This window comes from Colias eurytheme, chromosome 13 (assembly GCF_061535395.1).
Source record: "Colias eurytheme isolate Ceu_HAF_F1 chromosome 13, ilColEury1 Martin Lab GWU primary, whole genome shotgun sequence".
In the NCBI taxonomy this organism is placed as follows: Eukaryota; Metazoa; Arthropoda; class Insecta; order Lepidoptera; family Pieridae; genus Colias; species Colias eurytheme.
In genome coordinates, this window is record NC_142992.1 from 2,873,803 (window position 1) to 2,896,959 (window position 23,157).

The following is a 23,157-nucleotide window of genomic DNA, read 5'->3' on the forward strand; positions in this document are numbered from 1 at the left end:
TTATAATTATATATAATAATTATATAATAAGATATAATATAAAGTACCTTATGTCCGATTTATTCCAGATATTGATGCATGCCAAAAAGGAGGACTAGGCCTACTGGGGATACCTCTTTAAAAAAAACGCACCTAAGGTTCTTACCTCACAGGTGGTGTGGAAAAAGAACCAATACAATACAACAGTGAATATATATATATATATATACTAGCGGTCCGCCCCGGCTTCGCCCGTGGTACATATTTCGCAATAAAAGGTTGTGCCAAATTTCATCAAAATCGGCCCAGTAGTTTATGCGTGAAAACCATACATACATACATACATACATACATACATACATACATACAAACCTTTCCTCTTTATAATATTAGTATAGATTTAAAAATTGCGGGACGTAGCGTTTGCGGCGGTACCGGCCAGCCGCCCGGCTATATATTTTATACCCGTGCGAAGCCGGAGCGGGCCGCTATGTTTTTATATACAACGTTCATAATTTTTCTGTAGTGTATTTACTATTTAGTATCAGCATTGCACCCGTGCGAAGCCGGGGCGGGTCGCTAGTTAAGTTAATAAATAACAAAATCTTTTCAAATCTGTCTTTTTCTTCATAAACCTATCTTACAAAAAAATACCCAAACATTTATAGATATTTTGCCAGTTTTTCGGATAAAAAGTTTTTGTAATAGTTGGCAACATTGACGTAAGGATTCGCCATCTCGTTCGGGTATACGCCGATGTGATCTCTAGTACATTCTCCCTCTACGCTGGCGCACAAACATTCGTACAATGCATCGACCACACAACCACTGTGGTCGATGGTACAATGTATGCACGTTTGCGTAATATTATATGGAAAAAATTACAAATTTATGTATATCGTTTGCGTTTTCGAGCGAATATGAATAACCGGCATTACCTATGACGAGAATGAAAACACTGTTTTTTAAAGTAAATTTAATAAGCTACGGTTTAAATAAAAAATAGCAGCCGTCACGCCTGGCCTTAGATCATTAAGTAAATAGTAATGGATGGAGCACGCTGGCAAATGTTCTAACTAAACTTTCTGCCGGTTTTGGTGCGGGGAGGGTAACTCACACTTTGAAACACAATCACACATTCACAAAAATAATTTGTGTCTTTACAAACTCAAACTATTACAAAATGGACAGACTAGCATGTTTTTGCACACATACATCGATTACACAGAAAAATCTCTATACATATACGTAATAATACAATCGCTCTAAAGGGATGTAACCATATCGATATTACAAAAATAATAATTTTGTTGAAATTAGAAATAACATTAATATTATATTCATAAAAAATACTACACAGGTCATTTGTAACGTTTTCATCATTATTATATGCATACGAAAAAACAATAAAACGCCATTTTATTTGTATTTGAATATGTATTTATTCAACACATCACATATTATATTCAATAAAATAAATATCGGTCCAGAAATTTTTATTATTTCTGTACCGAGGTGTCCATTCTGATTTTCTCCCACAGCATTCAATCCACCTTAGCCTTAAAGCAGGATTTTTTGTAAATCTGAAATATACGCAATATTCGTACATACATATAAATAAAGTAGCTGCTCCGCGCGGTTTCACCCCCGTGGCTCCACTCCTGTTGGTCGTAGCGTGATGATATATATACCTTCCTCGATAAATGGGCTATCTAACACCGAAAGAATTTTTCAAATCGGACCAGTAGTTCCCGAGAATAGCGCGTTCAAACAAACAAACAAACTCTTCAGCTTTATAATATTAGTATAGATTACATAATAGAAAGGTTACAAGATTAACATTAGAAAAAAACGGCTAAATGCGAGTCGGACTCGCGCACGAAGGGTTCCGTACCATTAAAATGTTCTGCCAGTTAAAAGTAACCGAGCGTAAATTTTAATAAATATATACAAGACTTACAAAATAAACATTATACTCCTTTTTATGCAGTTGTGTAAAATTTTAATATGTATAATAAAGATTAATTCTCATCTCATCTCAAATTATACTTAGAAAAATATTTTTTTATCGACGTTCAAGTTAAAAGCAGTCCGTCACTAAGAAAGTCGTAAAAATTAACGACCTTTTAAGCGACGAGTTTTTAAATTCAACTCTATCACTAAGTCCATAAAGATTAAATTTGAATTTCTCTTCAAGATAGTCTCGCTACATCACTTTATAGTCTCGTGGGGAGTGCGGTTCAATATCGCGTTCTAAACTCAACTTTATCGCTTAGTTCATAAAGATTAAATTTGTATATTTTCTCTTCAAGATAGTCTCGCTACATCACTTTATAGTCTCGTGGGGAGTGCGGTTCAATATCGCGTTCTAAATTCAACTTTATCGCTTAGTTCATAAAGATTAAATTTGTATATTATTTTCTTTCCATGATAGTCTCGTGAGGCCGCATCAATGATCGAGTACACACATGACTCGATTATTTGTCTTGATCATATCGCTAAACGATACATCGACGATTATTAGAAATTGCATTTAATTAGAAATGTACGTTAAAAAAATAAAAAAATATACACAAATGAAAGGTTATTCCATCTTTTTTAATATTCGACATGTTTGAATTGCTTCTGCAAGACTTGACAGTGCAAAACGGCATTTTTAGCGGAGCACTCGCAGACGTCCTTTCGATGTTTTACGAATACGCAGAGTGTTCGTAATCGATTACGCAAGTAGTTTTTATGAAAGCATAAGATTTTTCGATTCGAATAATCTTATACCTCGGCAAAAGGGGAAACGCCTGCGTGTGTTATCCATTACTTAATGATCTAAGCGCCTGGCAGATGATGTGAAACGTGTGTGAAACTTATCGAAGTTTCGATCTGAAATTAATTTTGATTTTAACCCATGCTGTGCTGCGACGCCACGGCACGTGTCACTACGCCAGAAATCCGTTCTACCTGTGGTTTTACGTACGCCTAATATTATAGACTCTAAGGGCGTATTCAGAAAGAAAGCTTGAAACTTATAAGCGCTTATCGGCGCTTGTCATGTTCATATATTTTCCTGTCAGTGCTGGTAACCCGCGCAGGAAAATATATGAACATGACAAGCGCCGATAAGCGCTTATAAGTTTCAAGCTTTCTTTCTGAATACGCCCTAAGGCCGCCTTTCCATCTGCAAGAAAACTTCCACGAGAAATGTCCGACAGTCTGTCTGACAGCAGCTTGCAAGTCTAATTTAGCGTTTCCACCTGCAAGCAGACTTGCAAGCTGCTGTCAGACTGTCGGACACAAGAAGCTTATATCTAATACACTGGAGATTGCATGATTGCATGAATGACGCCTGTATGTTTTTTTATCCCTTTCACAACTTGCCAAGTTAGGTGTGAAAGGGATAAAAAACATACAGGCTTCATTCAACGTCATATTTTCTTGTTACAATTTAATGGTCATAGTGCAATCTCCAGTGTATTAGATATAAGCTTCTTCGTCGGACATTTCTCGCGGAAGTTTTCTTGCAGATGGAAAGGCGGCCTTAGTAGCATCCACAGAACAGTAAAAACATTACTGTTCTGTGGTAGCATCATAGTACAAGATTTGCTGTCCAATTGACAAATGACAATATTGATAATTTGACAGTTGTAATGTTTACAAGTGCACAAATTTAGAGGTTAGATCATGTGGACAACATAATTGTATTTAAAAATATTTGCTATCAATCGAATTTATGCCAAGTCGCTTGTAATTGCAATATCAACATGGTTGTTAAAGTACCAGAAAGTCTAAATGAGCCCAAGAACTATGTACTCAGTCGAAAATCTGGGAGAAGTATAATAGAGCGCCGACCTGTGTTTTCCCCCGATGGAGAGTATGTATTTCATATTTGTTTCCTATTATACGTTTATTTTAAAGCATACCAAGTTATTTAATTAAAAAAAAATACTGTCAATTTGATAAATTGAGATACTCCAAACAATTATCTTTTTGGCAAAATAAAATAAATAATATTTTGAATATTCATCTACAGATCACTTGTTATCATCGTGGAAAACACATTACGCGTATATAACATTCATACTGGCGATTGGGTCCGCTCACTTGAAACTGAGACTCCTGTGAGTTCTATCATTAGTGCGGAGTTTCCTGAACATCAGAATTACAACCTGTATGGTTGTTCTAATAATGGCCTCCTTACAACTTGGACTTGGGAAAATGGAGCAGTTCTTAGGGAAATTGTAAGTGATCTAGTTATTTGTATAAAATAATCATGGTGCATCTTAAACACAATTTGCAAGAAAGTCAAGAATTGAGTAGATTAAAATAATTATATTTCACTGTCTATTCGTCTATGACTGTTAAAATCTATTATAGGCACTACACTTTTTGTAAACTATCTGTAACATTCTTAAATAACTACAAAAATCTCAATTTATGGTTTATATGGTTAAATAGCTTAGCTTTTAGCATAGCTTTTTAAATGCTTTTTTAGTAAAGGTCTGTTTTTTTATATTTCAGAAACTAAAAATACCATACAACAATCAAGTTCGTTCGTTCAATATAATAAACGAAACAGATTGTTTATTACTAACTGCACACCCCATGAAAGGTTTACTGCACATGGGATTATATAATTACAAAACGGGAGCTCTAAACATAGAGTATGTGGATACAAAAGTGCCGAAGAGTGATATACTGTCTGTTTCCATCGGAATGTATTACGGTGAACCTATTGCAGCCATTGTTAGTGGGTACTGTAAGATGCATGTGCAGAACCTTGTTCGACCGGATAAGAATACATTGTAAGTTTTTATTGTTGTTAGAAGTATATTAATGTGCTAATTTATGAACTAAAAAATAATTGATGACCCCCAAAATGTTACAGCCATAGAAATCTAAATAACAAGACACATAGAAGTGCTATAATGTCATAATTCGTATGAAAACCGCTGTCGCCAAAATCAACACATTTAAACCGATAGCTAAACAGTACACACAAGTAAACTATGTGTTTTATTGGACAGCTTGATTTTAGTGAAAACTAACTTAAAATATATTAAATTAAGCTTTTTAATATGTATTATAAAGCACGAATTTACGGTTTAGTTTAGAATAACATCCCTAAGTATATGAGACGTTTTGTTTATTTTTGCTCCAATACGCAAAAATTCGGCTTTTCTACAACAGAGGTTGTCAATTTTCAATAGAAATAACTTTGAACATAAACTCATAGAAATAAGGTTGCAATTTGTGTTAAACGTGATAATAAGAATGGTCGAATGTGTCATTCATTGTTATTTCGATTACTATGGTGACACTCGTAATACTTGTAAATATTCTATAATTTTAAGGAAAAACTGCAATATTTATAAACAAAAATACTTACCGGTGAAATTTTATTCCTTTATTAGTATAATTACAATTTATGGAAGTATTTCCGCACTGGGAAATGCTGTAACACACCATGTTTACTCACGCACGTGTCAGGAACAACTGAACAAGCGACCACCAAGCGACGAATAGACTTGTGGCATGGTAACCACCTGAGCGGCGACAATGTCACGCGCGCTTACCACTTCTATTGCCTTGTTATTTAGATTTCTATGGTTACAGCATTATCATTAATACTTATTTGTACCATTTAATCTAATAATTAAAAGTCACATGTTACCAATTAATCAAAACCCATCTAATTTAATTGTTGGTGGATTATTTTTATTTTCTTATAATATATACTGTATAGAAAAAATAACATAATTTATTGGTTATAAAAAATGACTTGCACAATCTATCTTTGGATGCAATTTCTCTTAGAAAACCATACTTCTGTTTATCTAACTACAGCAATAAACTCAACACAAATCCATACTAATATTATAAATGCGACAGTAACTCTGTCTGTCTGTCTGTTACTCAATCACGCTTAAACTACTGAACCCATTTTCATGAAATTTGGTATGTAGATATTTTGATACCCGGGAAAGGACATAGGCTACTTTTTATCCCGGGAAAATGATGTAATCCCGGAAATCCCACGGGAACGGGAACTATGCGGGTTTTTCTTTGACTGCGCGGGCGAAGCCGCGGGCGGAAACCTAGTATAAGAATAGTAAACTAGCTTTCCGCCGGCGGCTCCGCCCGCGGTATCAAAGAAAAACTCGCATAGTTCCCGTTCCCGTGGAATTTCCGGGATAAAACCTATTCTATATTACTCGTGGATAATGTAGCTTTCGAATAGTTTTATAGGTATAGGAACGACTAGGTCCAGTAGTTTATGAGCCTATTCATTACAATCAAACAAACAAACAAACAAAGTTTTCCTCTTTATAATATTAGTGTAGATAACATATTCAATAATCTTTTCAGAGTGCGAGCAAAGTACAGGTTGCTAGCTGTATCCATGACTAAAGGTGGTGCGATCGCTGCCACCGACACGCTCGGCAGGACGATAGTGTATCGAGGCAATGTTTGTGAATACATCAATGTGGGTAGTGAGGTGCTGCATTGGCACGCTTTGCCACTATATGCCGTACATTTCTCGAAAGTAGGTGCGTATAATGTTTTTATTTGTATGGCGTTTTTGGTTGACTATGTTTTAAATTACTATGGGAAATTTTATATTATTGCGTTAGTATTGATTGGAAATGTTAAATTGAAAACAATGTACAACATATCAAATTAGTTTAATATTATTTACCTATATATTTCGGTATTGTAATAGTAGCTCAAGCTTTCAAAGGTATAACGTCACAACACTTTACTTATTTAAAAATTAAAATTACATTTTTCAAATCTCCTATTAAAATAGAATGTTTCTCGATTTTTTCGCAGGTAGTTATATTCTCACTGGTGGAATGGAAAAAGTATTAGTCAAGTGGACCATCGGAAGCCTGGCGCAGAGAGCAAATGAAAAGAAATTTATCCCCCGTCTCCCAGGGTTCATCAGATACATAACAACAAGCAATGATCATGTTGCCATCACTTTGTCAAATAATTGTGAGTTTTTTAAACTAGCTATCATTTCGATTCCCATTTTCATTTTAATTAATTCAGTTGTGTGCGTAAATTTGTAATGAGACACGGTTTCGTACTCAGCGCAAGCGATTGGCATCTCTCTAGATCTCTATGGTAATTTATATTTATCGCATTACTAAATAATCGATTCTCCACAGCTGTGGTGATAGCGAACATGCAGCTACATGTAACAACAACCATCCTAGAGTGTGGTGGTTTGTCATCAGTCACTCGCTCACTCGGTTCCTCCCTTGTGTACCACAAGAAACTGTCCTCGCTCATAGTGCCGGGCAGAACCGGGTATTTGCAACTGTATTCCACTACTACGGATAAGGTTTTATATAATGTAAGTAGTTTTTTATTTTATATTTGTAGACTTACTATGGCATATTCATGTGCAATGAAAATGAAAATAAAAAATCTTTATTGAAAAAAGTTTTAAAATAATACAGTTTATATATTTGGGGAAACTAAAGCCTGTGTCATAACGCCTTTCATAAGACTAACTAACTAAAATAACTCTAGTAAAATATAATAAGTCAACAAAGATCTCAATACGCCTATAGAAATATTGATGGATGTTTATTCTCAGATATTTTTTATACCTTTTCATTGGTTACAGATTGACATTACAGAAGTGAACCACATACCGAGCGAGCGTTATAACATTTTGCCAGTAGAAACAGAAGTGACATGCGCCGCTATAAGTGCAAATGGTTTCTGGCTCGTCACCTCCGAATACAGATATGACGGTACCAATTACCCTGAGGAAAAACTCAAGTTCTGGTCCACACACTACAATTCAGCTTCTGCCTTCAAACTCAATACTTGTGTTAATCTCTCCCACGGCGGCTGCGACGTAGTCTCTATTGCACTCAACAAAAGGGGCGATTTTTGCGTAACAGCTGGCAACGATCAGAAGTTCAGGATATGGAAATTTGCCAAGGAAAAAGGGAAGAATAGGTGGCTCTGTCTCACCGCGTGCTATTATTCGTCCGGTATCGCGCATTATTTAGCTAATCCTGCTCTAAATGAGTTCAAACATGGAGATATTCTGGGTATCGGTACGGTAACTGAACGGCCATATTTAAGCCAAGACCGAATTGAGAATGATATTGTGCAAAAAGTGTGGAATATACATAAAACGAAAGTGAATGATAGGATGGTGGAAAAGGGTTGTTATAAGGGGGAGAATGCTATGGGGGGTGTGGCCGTATCACAGGATGGGTCATTGATAGCGGCCTGGTTTGGGAGTAAATTGACATTATGGGATTCTCATTTGTGTAACCTGAGGACGACGTTATCCCACCCTGCGTTACGGCCGAAAGGGAGGGAAGTTCAGTTCGGAAATATGGACGCGGCACACTATGTAAGGATTTTCAACATTTCCAAATTATTTATTCTATTTCGTTTTAAAATGATCAGATGCTAATTTAAATTTTTCAGAATTATAATATTATGCTTATTAAAGTTATGTGGCGTAAACTAATATATTAAATGACATCCAGAATCTGGACGTTTGATAGAATTGATAGAATAGCTCTGCTTTTGTGTTATTATCTCCCTTGAAAATATTTTTTTTCATATAAATTTTAATATTTCAGTTAGTATGCACGACAGACTACTGTTTGGCTGTATGGAGTCTATTGTCTCTAACAATGAAGTGGATGGTACAGAACAGTCCCACGTGCCTTGTGGCCGATCCTTTCTCTAACAGGATGATGGTTGTCAATCAGGATAATGATCGTAAGGGTTTTTATTATTCTTTTGCGCTTAATAATGTCGATCTTGATATTGAATGAAAATACCATTAAACTATAGAATTGGACATAAATTTGCTGCTAATAAATTTAATACATAAAGAAAAACTTATAAATGATTAGATATTTGAATTACACAAGGAGGACATTTTTATTCTTAATTTCACATTACTTATAATACTACCCAGAATAAGACAGGCTATGCTGCTTTTTATCCCAGAAATCCCACAAGATCGGGAACTATGCGGGTTTTTCTTTAAAAACGCGGACGAAGCCTGGGTGGAAATCTAGTAATTCAAACATGTCTAAATAATAATAACTTTTAAACTTCAAATTACCTAATAATAATTCTATAATGATTTTCCTCACAGTGTTCGTGTTCACACCGCACGATTCAACGCCAATACTATCTCGCAAGCGTATACTGAACCCAGAGGAAGGTGTCATCAGACAGTGTGCGTTCGGAAACACGACACGCACAGATGTCACTGTTTATTTGATGAGGAATAATTCGGTGAGTTTTGTTTTTTTTTTAATATGTATTTTTGGACGCTTTTGATGTATGTGATTCAATATACGGAACATGATAATGTATATGTGTCGCCGTCATCTGGTTGAATCTGCTATTTGATTACCTTATCGAAACAAACTACTATGCTAAATGACGTTCAGTCAAGACGTAGAACGTTACATTCAACAACTTGAAGAGTTGTCCTTTAGTTATTCAATTAAATGTCGTCCAATGAAGGCGCTAGCCATTCAGTCAAATAGCAGATTCAACAAGATAGATTTCACAAAACTCCGTAAATCGTGATAATTTCTTGATACAGCATACGAAATACACAATAATTTTTTTATTTTTTATAACTATATAAAAAATGCGCTCTCGTACTTACACAAATCTAGTCTAATCTTATACATATTGCAAAATATGGGCTCGTATTTTTTTTCTAAATTGTTTACTGTAGAAGATATACTTTGCGATATAAATATAGGTTGTTAATAAGCTATTGCATAGCTTCTATCGCGGGCCTTGAGCGTGGGGACCGAATCGAGAAATTCCGTAACGAAAAAACCTCACGCTCCCCACTCCGACGGACACGGATGTGTGGCTTGAAGGCATCGCATGCAATAGCTTTACCGCGGCAGTCCCCGAGTGCCACACGTCTTTTTTTGTATGTTGAGGGTAGTCATAAAATTCAATCTTCTTGCAGGAGTTATACAGTCTAGAGCCAGAACGCTCGTCAAAGAAACAACTAGAAGCGATAATACACAGGAATCTACCAACGTCAAAGTTCAGCACACTATTGGCTGAACAACAAGTGACGGAAGTGACGTCATCAGCGGTTGCTGAGATTCAGCAAATGAACCAAGAGTCGCTGGGGCATAAGGCTACGTCGCTGGTGAGTAATAAATAAATAAATAAATAATATTTATTTGCTTAAAACATTGTACATAGAGATGTCAAAATATTTAGATTGTTCATTATGTTTTGCTTAGTCTAAAGCATGCAAATACTGTCTCAATTTAAAAGTGATGTTATTGAAGTGGAACTTCTTTAGGCGCGTTGAGAGTAAAATTTCAAAGTCGCGTCATTGTATTGCCATCACCGTCACGTCATGGAGTAAGGCAAAGATTTTGGTATCTTTGAATCTTGCTAAAGAACGCACTTCTGACACGTGTGCTCGGCACTTCACGCTCTGTTTATTATTTTTTTCTTTGTGGTTTTTTTTATTGATCAAATTATTTTTGTTATGTTTGGTGATTTTGAATAATTTATGCTGTGTATTTTCGCATCAAAACATTTCGCATTAACATTTTATACATAATCACAAACTAAAATCCACCCCTTGTCGGACGCGCACTTTCGAAACAAAGCAGAAAACAATTTTTAGTGCATAATTTAGATTTTTCTATGTCTCCTAATCCATTTCATTAACATGTTAAATAATCTTCATAAAATGCTCAAGCAACTTAAACATATTTAACAAGTTTAAATTGTTGTTATACCTGTTTGAGATTACAATCATAAAAACATAGATTGAAGGTAAAATGGTTGTTTATAATATTTTATTTGCCATGACAGAGTTTTTTTTTATCTATTCAAGGTTATTTGATTTTAAACTGAAAACTTTCTACTGATATCCTATCACTCCTTTACAGTTTCTATCATCATCGGCATACATGGTGCCGCCGGTGACGTCACTAAGTACGTCATTCCTAGAACTGATATCTGGATGTCAAGAAGTAGAAGAAATTGATGAACAAACATCAGCGATGGAAGTAGACCAAGACTCTAGTGATGATGAAGAAATGCCCAAAATATCAGCACCCAAACCTGAACAATTGTGCAAGGCCAATTATGAAAAAATTAAAGAGAAAAAGTTAAAGAAGCTTCTGGAAAATGAAGTTCTCGATTTGAATGTGACTGCCGATGTTTTCGGCTTGTGAATAAATGTTATTTTTAATTCTGGTGTTTTATTTTTCAGTATATGAATTAACTCAAGTAGGATTAAAAAAAGTTGCGATTGAAAATAAAAAAGTAAAAGATTGATTGATTGATTTAAGAATATCCCCTTAACCCTAATTTAAAAATAATTACCTACAAAATCTAATCTAATTTTGATAAATGTAACTCTGCTTCTCGTTCATGTTCCCTTTTTTTGCAATTGATATTTTTAAAACAACGTAAATAAAATAAAACATAATATTTTATCTACCTATTTAACTAATTATCTAAATCTCTTAACACTATTTAGTTAATTGTTATATAATTAATGTACATTGTGATAGTATGTAGTGTCGTTAAATATACAGGGTGTCCCAAAAAGTAGTGATGAACGGAAGCTGGGAGGTAGAGGACCTAGAGGGCTATCCGAATCACCCCCATGTATGTTATGCGATTTTTCGTATTTTCGGAGTTATGACATTTTTTTCAATTTTTTATCTATCGCTGAGTACGATGAGATTTTTATTTATGTTGACATGAATTATTGCGCTAGATGCTTGATTTTTTATGTGTGCTAAGCTGAAAGAGAGGCCAATTCAGTATGTTAACATTTACTATCGTTAGATCTTTGAATGGAATAAAAAAAGAATTAAATGCCAAGAAAGATGAAATTACCCAGTATGTTCACAACTTCAAGGGCCCATAAAAAAATAAAGTCACATAAAAAAAGTTTTCCATCTGGCTTTTAAAAACTTGCTCTATCTATCAGGTAGCTACCCTTAAAATTTCATTTTATTATTCAGAAGGCTTCAATCGAAAAATTGAAATCTAAATATGGTAAGTGCAAAAATTTTATTAACATGATGATCATTAAAACCAATAAATAGGTGTTTAATTACCAGATTTTTTTTTAAATAATCCCGCTGTTGCTCAATGCAAGTGCGACATCACCGTAAAAAGTTGTCTTTTAAATCTCTGAATGCCCTTTTATCATTTTTAATGGTTTCTTCTGCTACTATGAATTTCCGGGTTATTTCGTCCAAATTGTGGCATTCTCTCAAGTAGCCGAGGTCTTTTTGGTATCCCCATTGAAACAAACCAATGGGGTTTAGGTTGAGGGACCGTGGAGGTAAGGCTTTAAGGCAGGCGTCACCGGCGCATGCGCAGGCTGCAACGACCAATCCATCTTTCAAGATATCTTTGCCCTTTAGCCTGGCCTCCACGGTCCTCGGACATAAATCCTATTGATTTTTTTCCGTGGGGATACTACAAAGACGAGAGACTGCCACAATTTGGACGAAATAACCCGGAAATTCATAGTAGCAGAAGAAACCATTAAAAATGATAAAAGGGCATTCAGACATTTAAAAGACAACTTTTTACGGTGATGTCGCACTTGCACTGAGCAACAGCGGCGTCATTTTAAAAATTTCTGGTAATTAAACACCTTTTTATTGGTTTTAATTTGTTTTTATTAATCATCATGTTAATTCAATTTTTTCACTTACCAAATTTAGATTTCAATTTTTCGATTGAAGCCTTCTGAATAATAAAATGAAATTTTCAGAGTAGCTACCTGATAGATAGAGCAAGTTTTTAAAAGCCAAACGGAAAACTTTTTTTATGTGATTTTATTTTTTTACGGGCCCTTGAAGTAGTGAACATACTGGGTAATTTTATCTTTCTTGGCATTTAATTCTTTTTTTTATTCCATTCAAAGATCTAACGATAGTAAATGTTGCCATACTGAATTGGCCTATCTTTCAGCTTAGCACACAAACAAAATCAAGCATCTTTCGCAATAATTGACGTCACCATAAATAAAAATCTCATCGTACTCAGCGATAGATGAAAAATTGAAAAAAATGTCATAACTCCGAAAATACGAAAAATCGCATAACATACATGGGGGTGATTCGGATAGCCCTCTAGGTCCTCTACCTCCTAGCTTAAGTATATCACTACTTTTTGGGACACCCTGTATATATGTATAACCCGTACGAATTAACTTGAGACCTGAACCGATGACGTCATTTTCGATGTGCGGTGCGCAAGATCACGTTTCGGTTGTCGAGCGCGGTATTTTATTTTTCTAATTCGAATTCTTTGTATGTTTGTTTAATTGATAAATATTGTTAAGTAACTTTCCAAAATAAATAAAATAATGGAGTGTAATTCAAACTAAGTATTGTTAATTACTTTGGGTAGTAATATTTTTAAGAAAAAACAGGTATACGGAAAGATGCTAACGGTACAGCGCAAAAGGCCAACGCGGGACAAGGCGCGGGGAGTCACATTCTAGCCGAGTCTCAAGTTAACTCGTACGGGTTATATTTATCATACATGTAAAAATACGACAATATAAATAAAAGATAAATATCCTTTATTTATTAGTTATCAGTACCGCGAACGAACGTGATAATGGAATTGTTAAAGAAACACGAAGTTAAAATAATCCTAGGGAAATGCGGTTACAATGATATTGAGTCTTTTCAATACGAATTGCTTAATTATTCGGAAGAACTCCTCGGTTATTTGGGAGAACACTTAAAGTTGATTATTGATGTTAAATCGAAGACAGAATGTCGTGTGATTTTATTCGTGAAATGTATACCGAGATTTGATCAGTATAAAGCTCAATATTTACATGAAACGACTTTCTTCAAAAAGGAGTTTGTTTTATTAAGTTCACTTTTCAACCAATTTACGAAATATGAAGGTAAGATATAAATATCAATTGCTATATACTTTTATAATTTGTTTAATACTTCATAATAATTATTATGTTAGTATGTATATAGAAGGATAATTTGCATTATTGTATATGGTTTTATTTGCGTCGTAGCTGTAGGGTACATCTACAGATCGTACCTACTTAGATTATTTTCTGTATCTAAGCACCATTTCTGTGGTAGATATTTACAATTTTTTTTCCTTGCTACAAAAATCTAATCCACATTCGATTATTTAAACAAATACAACTATATATAATAAATAATATTTTGTAATAAAATCAATGAATGTTACTACAGACCAGTGAAAGGACAATTTTTGTTATTATAAATACAAGTTTCTCGCACTACTAGCCCTTTTTTAAACTTAGTTGTAGTAGTAAAACGATTTGAACTCAAGAACGGATTTTTAATAAATTTGATTTGTTGAAAGTAAAATTTTAGAAATACAATTTTTTTATTCGAATGTACCTAGTTGGTCGTCCTAGAATAGGAAACAGGTTTAACCTTCTATCAAAGTAAAAATGGAAATATTTAAGTACTGTATTCAAATTAAATTTATTTTTCAGGGACAAGAAAATGGCACCCATACTTGCTTTACGCAAAAGATAATGCTTTGGTCTTCGAGGATGTCACCGAAATCGGTTACACAATGCCGGACTGTAAAAATACCTTCACTTACGAAGAAACAGTTGCCATCGTGGAAGCTATGGCGAAATTCCATGCACAATCATTCATATTCGAAGATAAGAAATCTAAAGAACTGAAAAGACCCTATAGCATATGGGAAGACTTTAACGAAAGTTTGAGCGAACCAGCAAGAGGGCAACTGTGGAGGGACACCGGGCGAAACGGTGTTATGGACTTCTTAAAGGCATATTCCGCCTACAAAGATGAGACAAACTTCACGTTACTGGTCGATAAGATTATTCCTGGCTTATTTGATCGCGCCAAAGATTCAACGAAACCCTCGTCACATTATCGAAACGTAGTTATCCATCGTGATATTTGGGCTAATAACGTATTTTTCAAATGTTATAATGGTGAATTGCACGCATTAATCGTTGATTTCCAGACTGCGTTGTATGCGTGTCCGATGTTAGACTTAACCGCAGCTATATTCATGAATACAAGAAAGGAATTTCGTTTAACACACACACAAGACATATTAGATGTATATTATAATTGTCTTAAAAATACATTGGAAGCTGAAAATTTAAATGTGTCGGAATTTATTACTAGAGAGCAATTGTCGGAAGCGTATGAAGATAGTATATTGTTTGGTATCATTCAAGCATCGCTCATAGTACCAATAATTTTGATACCTGCGGAGATAATAAATGGTGTTCGTAATGGAGGTGACAAAAATCATGAATTTGATTCAATTTCCCGAAGCGGTTATTTCATAGACACAGCCAAGAACAACGAACGTTATTACGAAAGAGTTGTGGAATTATTTGATGAAATCGCAGAGAGGTATATTTTACCTATCTTGAATTCAAAATAAATCGTCTAATGTCTGTTACAATATTTACATTTTGATATGCACAGTATACAGTATTAACTCCTAACCAAACTCATTTAAGAGCTGATAATAATTAAAATTACACAATGTAATAGTAATAGTGTACCTAATGATAAAACTGCTCGTGTGTATTTCGAACGAATCATAGTCCTAATTTTAATTAAAGCATTATAGTATAAAAATGGATAAAAACGAGAAGTTGAATAGTGATGAATTTAGACAATATATAAGCGAAGAAGATATTAAAATGGTAACTGAAAAATATTTTGGAACAGAAAACGTGGTCGCGCACACGTATTCTATTGAGTTTGCTAGTAAACATATGTTAGGATTTTTGTGTGATTACCTAAAATTGAGCATAAATGCGCGACTAGATAATGAGGAGATGAAAAATTTAACCTGCTTTATAAAATCTATATCCAAGAGCAATAATGCTAAGGCAGCTATGGTACAGGACCTTAAATTGTTTGACAAGGAATTAAAGTTTTACACTTTAATAAAAGAAAGAATACAAATACCAGGTTGGTTTTGAATTTATTCATATTTTTTTGAACAACTTCTTGAACCATCGGTAACTATAATTATTTAATTTATTTATTTATAATGCAAATATTTATATTTTAAGGGTTAAAGTGGAGTCCAGAGCTAATACTAGGTTTAAAGGATGCCATGGTATTTGAAAATCTAAATACGCTTGGATACAGAGTGCGAAATAAATTAAAGACATTTGACAAAGCCCACACATTACAGGCATTACGAACATTGGCTTGCCTACACGCTTCAACAATTATTTATGAAGAAAGAAAATCACGGGACCTCAACCTTCCATACAGAATCAATGACGAATTTGAAACTTATTTAGATGAAGGTGGATATCATATATCCGATCCCTGGTACATCCAGTGCATGAGTGGTGCTTTAGAAGTTATTAAAAGTCATTCCAAATATGCCAAAGATGATCTGGTTATCAGTAAATGTACAGAGAAATGGACAGATGTTTGGAAAGCTGCTTTAGAATTGGGTAACTACACTCCTAAGTATAGAAATGCGATATGCCATAGAGATTTATGGAATAACAATATGTTATTCCACTACTCAGCAGTCAATGGGCTGAAAGTTCCAGACGATTGTTTATTAGTCGACTTCCAAGCTGTTAGATATCATCCTCCAGCTGGAGACATAATGCTCCTCTTATATTGCAATCTGGAAAGAGATTTTCGTGAAGAAAACTTGAAATTATTCCTCAACTTCTACTACGATGCTCTTGAAATGGAATTAAGTAACCACGATATATTAATAAGGAATGTTTTAACTTTGGACGAACTATTTAAATCTGCTGAAGAGTATAGACTCTGGGGTCTAGTGCTGACGGCCTGTCTGGTACCGCAATTTTGGCTGGATGATGAGCTGACGACAAAAATATTTACTGATTCTGCGCAATTTGAAGAAATTCTTTCCAAGGATAAGGCAAAATTTATCAAGAAAATGATTGATGAAGATGTTAGCTATAAAGTGAAGGTTTTGGGAATCTTTCAGGAGATTGTAACAGAATATTGTATAGATAATAAGGTACTGTAAATAAAAATTCACTTGAAACGTGTAATAATTTTATTCTATTCTATTGTTTGGTTGATTAATCAATCAAACTGTGCCATAATTCTATTTATCAACTAATAAATTTTTATTTCACACGTGAATTTGTTTTAAAAATCTTCACCGAGCGTGTCCCAAATTTATTTTCTTCGAGCTTTCTTCCAAACTTCTTATGCCATGGATCCTCGTTACGCCTCGCGTAGATATTACAGAAGGGTCGTATTAAAATAATATAAATTAATTCGACAAAGCTTAGAATGCTAGCTCCGAGGAAAAGGCCGCCTGTCCCACCTGTCGATACTAAAACATATTTTTTTAAGTATATATATGTAGGTTCATTTTGTTTGAAAACATTAATACAATTTAATTAAGAATCCAAAATTATTTATCTAAGGATGCTTGTAAAATATAAATAAATAGTAGTTACTAAACATTTTATAACTTATAATATAGGAAGTTTTATTATCATAGACAGTAGGTACAGTATTTATTTAATTTATAGACTACTATGACACGTTGTGATAATCGTGTCGTGTAAACGTTTAGAATTATTTTTGAACACTTACCAACCAAATCAAGGGCTCCACGAACAACATTCCTCCTATATCTTTCACTGGGTAGAAATGCAAGCTCTATTTCTATTCTGGCGAAATCATCATCTATGGGCTTCTTAAAATCCTTTACAATAGATATTTCTGCTTCTGTGCAAGATGGCAAGCAATCACAGAAGAGACCAATCCGAGATGACCATCTTGCTTTGAGTACCTATAATATTTTTTTCAGGACAGGTATTGATATAACGAAAATTCTTTACTTTGTTAAACATTAGGTATCAATTGGTTGCCATTTTTCTTTAAAAATAAAGCTATCAGGAAAACCACCTAGCATGCCCCATTACCTACCTACCGGAACCGGATCTTACTCTATTTTGATTTTATTGTTATCTTTATATTTTTTGTATCATTATAATTTTATTAAATTAAAAGGACGTAGAATATACGCTAATTAACATAGTTAAATAGGGAAGGTGAACATACCGACAGGGCATTTAGGTTATTATTTATACAAATCACACCGCTAACATTACACTTCAAATGTTCTTCTATATTGGGCATGTAGAAATTAGTGCAATTACAGGTGCGCAATTGAGCATTTTTCCTGCATTGTACAGTACACGCGGTATAGGAATAGTGTGGATATACGTCTAGTATATTTTCATCCGTATACCGGCATTTACGCTTTTCTGGAGATATTAATCTGGCACCAGCGTCGTTTGCAATGTCTTTTATGGATATGAGACGCCTGTAAATAAATTGATTGCAATTAGTGAGCCTTACTTTGTAACTGAATTATTATATTCAGAATTAAATGTAATTTAACCAAATCATAGAAACAAATTCCATATAAATCTATATATATATATGTATATAAAACTCAAAGGTGACTGATATAGTGATCTATCAACGCACAGCCCAAACCACTGGACGTTTCGGGCTGAAATTTGGCATGCAGGTAGATGTTAGGAGGTAGGCATCCACTAAGAAAGGATTTCCCGAAAGTCTTGCGGGAACGGGGAAAAACGGGGATGCACGTACAAAGTCGTGGGCGGAAGCTAGTTAATTATAAATCAATTTATAGCCAGAAAAATCTTACTTTCTGTAAATTTCCGGGCCAACACTCATGATATCAGAGCCAGGTGTAGTTATAGAGGGCACTTCCTCTTCGTTCAAAACGAAAACTCTCCCCGGTACGAGAACGTTGAACATCATGACGCCGGGGCCTGTGGTCCGGTTGCTGACCAGTTCTAACCGTGGTGGATGTCTCTCTCTGTAATAAAGTTTAAAATAGCGTAAAATGCTCGTTTAAACAAATAAAAAAGAGCGTGTGTGCCGAGCAGAAGTGAAACTTCTTTGGCAAGATTCAAAGAAACCAACATTATCGCCTTACTTCATGACGTGATGGTATTGTCATGACGCGACGTTGAAATTTTACTATCAACGCGCCTAAAGAGGTTTCATTTAAAAAACTGATTGGAAGGAAGATGCCGTATCCATGGCCGTGTCTTGCAAAAATGAAAAACGTTTCTACCTTCCTTGAATCGTGTTTACTGCAAAACAGACTCCAAACTCCGTGTCCATAGGTCGGAAATACTTGCAACAGTCAAAATTGATACCATTCCACGAACAATCGGAAATTATTTCCTTACAGCTGCTTCTGATCTGTTAAAGTTCATTGAAAATATTGTATTACGAGATATTTGAGATCTAGTTACTACAGGATCTCTTATAAAAACAAATTGTCACTATTTTATGGTTTTACTAGAAGCACTTTTGAATCATCATAACAGTTTTAACATTTACCATTGATTCGGTAAGCAGTATATATGGGGAAGGACCAGCAATAAACTCCATAGCTGCTATGTATACCTACACACATAAATATTATTTATTTATTTATTTATTTATTTATTCTTCACTGTATAGGAAATACAAGATTAAGACGACACAAAATAAAAGATACAATCGGCATACAGTGGGCGGCCTTATGGCTATAAGCCATTTCTTCCAGGCAACCGTCGGGTAGAGGATAAAAATATAATAACTTCGGTAGTGTGAGCCAATAATTAACATGAGTTATAAATATTTGAATAATAAAATATATAGTAACACATATACATAAATATTATATACCTACGTATAGAATATAATAATCACATACATACATACATATACAAATATCATACACATACTTACAGATACAAACAGCAATACGATAATTACATAAATACTACAATTAGAGGGAAAGGAAATAATCTTTCAGCATTTTCTTGAAAGAGTTTATTGATTGAGCACAACGAATTCTCTCAGGTAGGTTGTTCCATAAACGGATTGCAGTGACAGTGAAGGAGGAGGTGTAATATTTAGTTGAGTGTATAGGGAAACTAAGCAAAAGATTGTTGGAAGATCTAAGAGAATAGGTATCAGTTGTAAGGAAGTTAAAATTAGATTTTAAGTAGGAAGGGGAATTAGGACAGAAAAGAATAGAGTAGAGAAGTTTGAGGACATGCATATTCCGGCGTGAACGGATTGGCAGCCATTTAAGTTTCCTACGATACTCGGAAATATGGTCAAACTTTCGCAGCCCATAAACAAATCGGATGCAAGTATTTTGGAGCCGTTCGAGTCGATTAAGCTGCTCTTCACATAAGTTTGTGTAACACGCATCAGCATAATCCAGGAGTGGCAAAAGAAGAGTCTGCGCAAGCATAACCTTGGTAGGTATAGGTAGGAAGTGGCTTAACCGTTTTAAACTGTTTGCGGATGCATACACTTTTTTAGAAACAGCTTTGACTTGTGGTACCCATGATAGTATTTCGTCAAAGGTTAATCCCAGATTTTTCACCTCAGAAGTGTATGGTATAACAAACCCATCGAGTTGTATACATGGAAAAATTATTTGTATACGTAGTATATTATTATTATTTGTCTGTGATATTATAATATTATAAGAAATTAGACGCGAGGCTAGTTAAATATTAGTTTTGAATGTAATAAAAATGTACTGCGATTCTACACAGCTACCTAATTGATTAACAAATCGCAGCAAGTCAACGACTATTAGCAAAGTGAAGGTAGTTGGGTCAAACGTCGTATAAACAACGTCCGAGCCCCTAGGCACGATCCGTACGATTGCGCCACGAGTCAAAGGAAAGCGGCAATTTATAGTATTCGACAGCTAAGCATGTTCTGACAGGTGACAGTGACAGCTATATTGACAACTATTCATCCACAAAAATATTAAATCAAATGTTACGTCTAACACGGCCATACTGACAAACGTACGTCCTCGTACGCCTTTTCTCGTATTACAATACAACGGTAGTTCATCTCGGGATTTCAAAAACACACTGCCTCGGCCACACTGACCATACTTTTCTACGCACTCGTTAGTAAAACAGCGACTAGACAATACCTCAACGCTCAACTCCGACTAGCGAGTCAACTCACTACGGACATACAGACGGCGACTTGACGGTATATCTACGCTCGTACGACTAGTGAAATACATCACTACGATACGTCAGCGACTAGACAATACCTCAACGCTCAAATCCGACTAGCGAGACAACTCACTACGGACATGCAGACGGCGACTTGACGGTATATCTACGCTCGTACGACTAGTGAAATACATCACTACGATACGTCAGCGACTAGACAATACCTCAACGCCAGGGTTCGACTAGCGATTTGAATCACTACGAGCCAATAACATTCATCGTCAAAAAAAAACTCGGCACATGCTTCAGGACACCACTCGCCACGCCAGGGCACCATATTATGCTGTGCCGCGGCTTGAGTCTTCTTTCCGTAGTCACCACAACAAGTTTCAACTCGTATCGACCACTAGGTAGGATGTTCACTACTTCGTAGGGCCCTCGCATCCCTGAATCTAATTTACCTGTGAACTAAGAGGTTTTTATTACAAACACTGGACCGCAGCCCAGATAGCACACACAATTTCTTCGATGGACTACATTCCCGTTACAATAATCCACGTAATAAACTTTTACTTTACACAACGCACGAAAAAAAAACACAAATGCCAGTTACAAAACTACGTAAACATAAACACATTTAAAAATAGTGGGCTTGAATTCTATCCCAATTCTGATATAAGAAATTAGACGCGAGGCTAGTTAAATATTAGTTTTGAATGTAATAAAAATGTACTGCGATTCTACACAGCTACCTAATTGATTAACAAATCGCAGCAAGTCAACGACTATTAGCAAAGTGAAGGTAGTTGGGTCAAACGTCGTATAAACAACGTCCGAGCCCCTAGGCACGATCCGTACGATTCAAAGAATACTTATACTCTAAAAAAGAGGTACGATTGCGCCACGAGTCAAAGGAAAGCGGCAATTTATAGTATTCGACAGCTAAGCATGTTCTGACAGGTGACAGTGACAGCTATATTGACAACTATTCATCCACAAAAATATTAAATCAAATGTTACGTCTAACAATATACTTATTCACACTAGACTAGGTACCTATTAAAATTAATCGTATCTAGTTTTATATTAAAATAAGTAAAAAAATAGGTTTCATCTAAACCTTCCTGAAATGTTTATTATTTTTGTTAATTAATGTACTTACCAAATTCACATAATACGTAATGTTATCTGCGAAACATTCAGGTAAAGCGTTTTCAGTGTTGCAAAATTCACTCGTATAATACGCGACGCCTTTGTAAAATGCCAACTCTTTCAAAACTTCCTCTATGTTAAAATCGTGGTCCTTGCCCCATAAACTAAATTTACAGTTTTCATGTAATTAATTCAGATATAAATTAATAAAATCACAGACTCATTAAGTCTCTCTCTCATTCTATAAATATAAAAACTTAAAAACACGACATTTTTTACTTTTTTTGATGGAAAATTTTAGCAAAAGTTAAAAAAGTGTATGTTTATGCGGAAGATATGAGGAGTCGTGAGCTTACATTACCCTATTATAAAAAGCTAGGTGTCACGGCAAACGTTGTTCTGCCTTATGAAAAATAGATGTTTGCCGTTTCTCGAATCTATGATATACTATCTACTGAGTAGGCAATATAACGAGGCAATACAAAATTTCATAAGAATCGGTCCAGCCGCTTCGGAGTATGGTAAAATGGTTACTAATATTGTGACACGAGAATTTGTTTTTTAATTAAAAAATAATATGAGTAGATATACAACTCCAAAATCATAATATATGATAATAAAGCACTTACCCATCCGATATTTCCTCTATACGAGCTGTATTATCGCTCTCACAAATAGCTATTGTAGGAAAATCCGTGTTCCAATCCGTGTAAGTGGTCTCCACGACAAACGATATCGGATTGTTTAAAAACGCTCTGTACTGAGCCGCAATGAGCAGAGAGGAGCAGTACCAAGACAACGATACGAAGACTAACCAGAATATTCTAGAAAGAGTGTTCTTAAGATATTGGAATGCTATTAAAAATTTATTGAAAAATATTTATGTGTAAGTACAAGTAGGTAGATATGTACTATTTGTGTACCTATATTTTAAGCAGATTTTATCGATTTTTTGGTAG

At 34.9% G+C, this 23,157-nt stretch overlaps 4 protein-coding genes and 1 long non-coding RNA gene across 5 annotated transcripts in view; 3 read left to right on the forward strand and 2 right to left on the reverse strand.

The window, feature by feature from the left end:
• LOC149903248 (uncharacterized) overlaps positions 1-23,157 on the reverse strand; it is a 309,864-nt gene that overhangs the window by 200,288 nt on the left and 86,419 nt on the right. The window lies entirely within an intron of this gene.
• On the forward strand, positions 3,560-11,213 carry l(2)05287 (WD repeat-containing protein l(2)05287). The gene is made up of 11 exons (XM_090108845.1): positions 3,560-3,844; positions 4,004-4,211; positions 4,492-4,775; positions 6,340-6,521; positions 6,805-6,969; positions 7,146-7,333; positions 7,610-8,356; positions 8,592-8,733; positions 9,119-9,261; positions 9,962-10,150; positions 10,911-11,213. Exons 1-11 carry the CDS (start codon positions 3,735-3,737, stop codon positions 11,196-11,198), a joined length of 2,646 nt encoding a protein of 881 aa, XP_089964971.1. The 5' UTR covers positions 3,560-3,734; the 3' UTR covers positions 11,199-11,213.
• Positions 13,498-15,437, forward strand: LOC149903256 (uncharacterized). Its single transcript, XM_090108578.1, has 2 exons — positions 13,498-13,915; positions 14,498-15,437. The coding sequence occupies exons 1-2, from the start codon at positions 13,618-13,620 to the stop codon at positions 15,433-15,435; spliced, it is 1,236 nt and encodes a 411-aa protein (XP_089964704.1). The 5' UTR covers positions 13,498-13,617; the 3' UTR covers positions 15,436-15,437.
• LOC149903257 (uncharacterized) lies at positions 15,631-17,144 on the forward strand. Its single transcript, XM_090108576.1, has 2 exons — positions 15,631-15,974; positions 16,079-17,144. The coding sequence occupies exons 1-2, from the start codon at positions 15,635-15,637 to the stop codon at positions 17,029-17,031; spliced, it is 1,293 nt and encodes a 430-aa protein (XP_089964702.1). The 5' UTR covers positions 15,631-15,634; the 3' UTR covers positions 17,032-17,144.
• On the reverse strand, positions 16,997-22,901 carry LOC149903258 (pickpocket protein 28-like). The gene is made up of 6 exons (XM_090108579.1): positions 22,828-22,901; positions 19,135-19,265; positions 18,700-18,873; positions 18,084-18,348; positions 17,613-17,811; positions 16,997-17,346 (listed from the first exon to the last, which is right to left on the reverse strand). The coding sequence occupies exons 2-6, from the start codon at positions 19,182-19,184 to the stop codon at positions 17,135-17,137; spliced, it is 900 nt and encodes a 299-aa protein (XP_089964705.1). The 5' UTR covers positions 19,185-19,265; positions 22,828-22,901; the 3' UTR covers positions 16,997-17,134.

Excerpts from the sequence above, each read along its gene's own strand:
- LOC149903256 (XM_090108578.1), top strand. The coding sequence starts at position 13,618 with ATGGAATTGTTAAAGAAACACGAAGTTAAAATAATCCTAGGGAAATGC. Across the intron at positions 13,916-14,497 it reads CCAATTTACGAAATATGAAG|GGACAAGAAAATGGCACCCA; the intron begins GTAAGATATAAA and ends TTTATTTTTCAG.
- LOC149903257 (XM_090108576.1), top strand. The coding sequence starts at position 15,635 with ATGGATAAAAACGAGAAGTTGAATAGTGATGAATTTAGACAATATATA. Across the intron at positions 15,975-16,078 it reads AGAAAGAATACAAATACCAG|GGTTAAAGTGGAGTCCAGAG; the intron begins GTTGGTTTTGAA and ends TTATATTTTAAG.
- LOC149903258 (XM_090108579.1), bottom strand. The coding sequence starts at position 19,184 with ATGGACACGGAGTTTGGAGTCTGTTTTGCAGTAAACACGATTCAAGGA. Across the intron at positions 18,874-19,134 it reads GTAAACACGATTCAAGGAAG|AGAGAGACATCCACCACGGT; the intron begins GTAGAAACGTTT and ends ACTTTATTACAG. Across the intron at positions 18,349-18,699 it reads GGCCCGGAAATTTACAGAAA|GCGTCTCATATCCATAAAAG; the intron begins GTAAGATTTTTC and ends ATTTATTTACAG.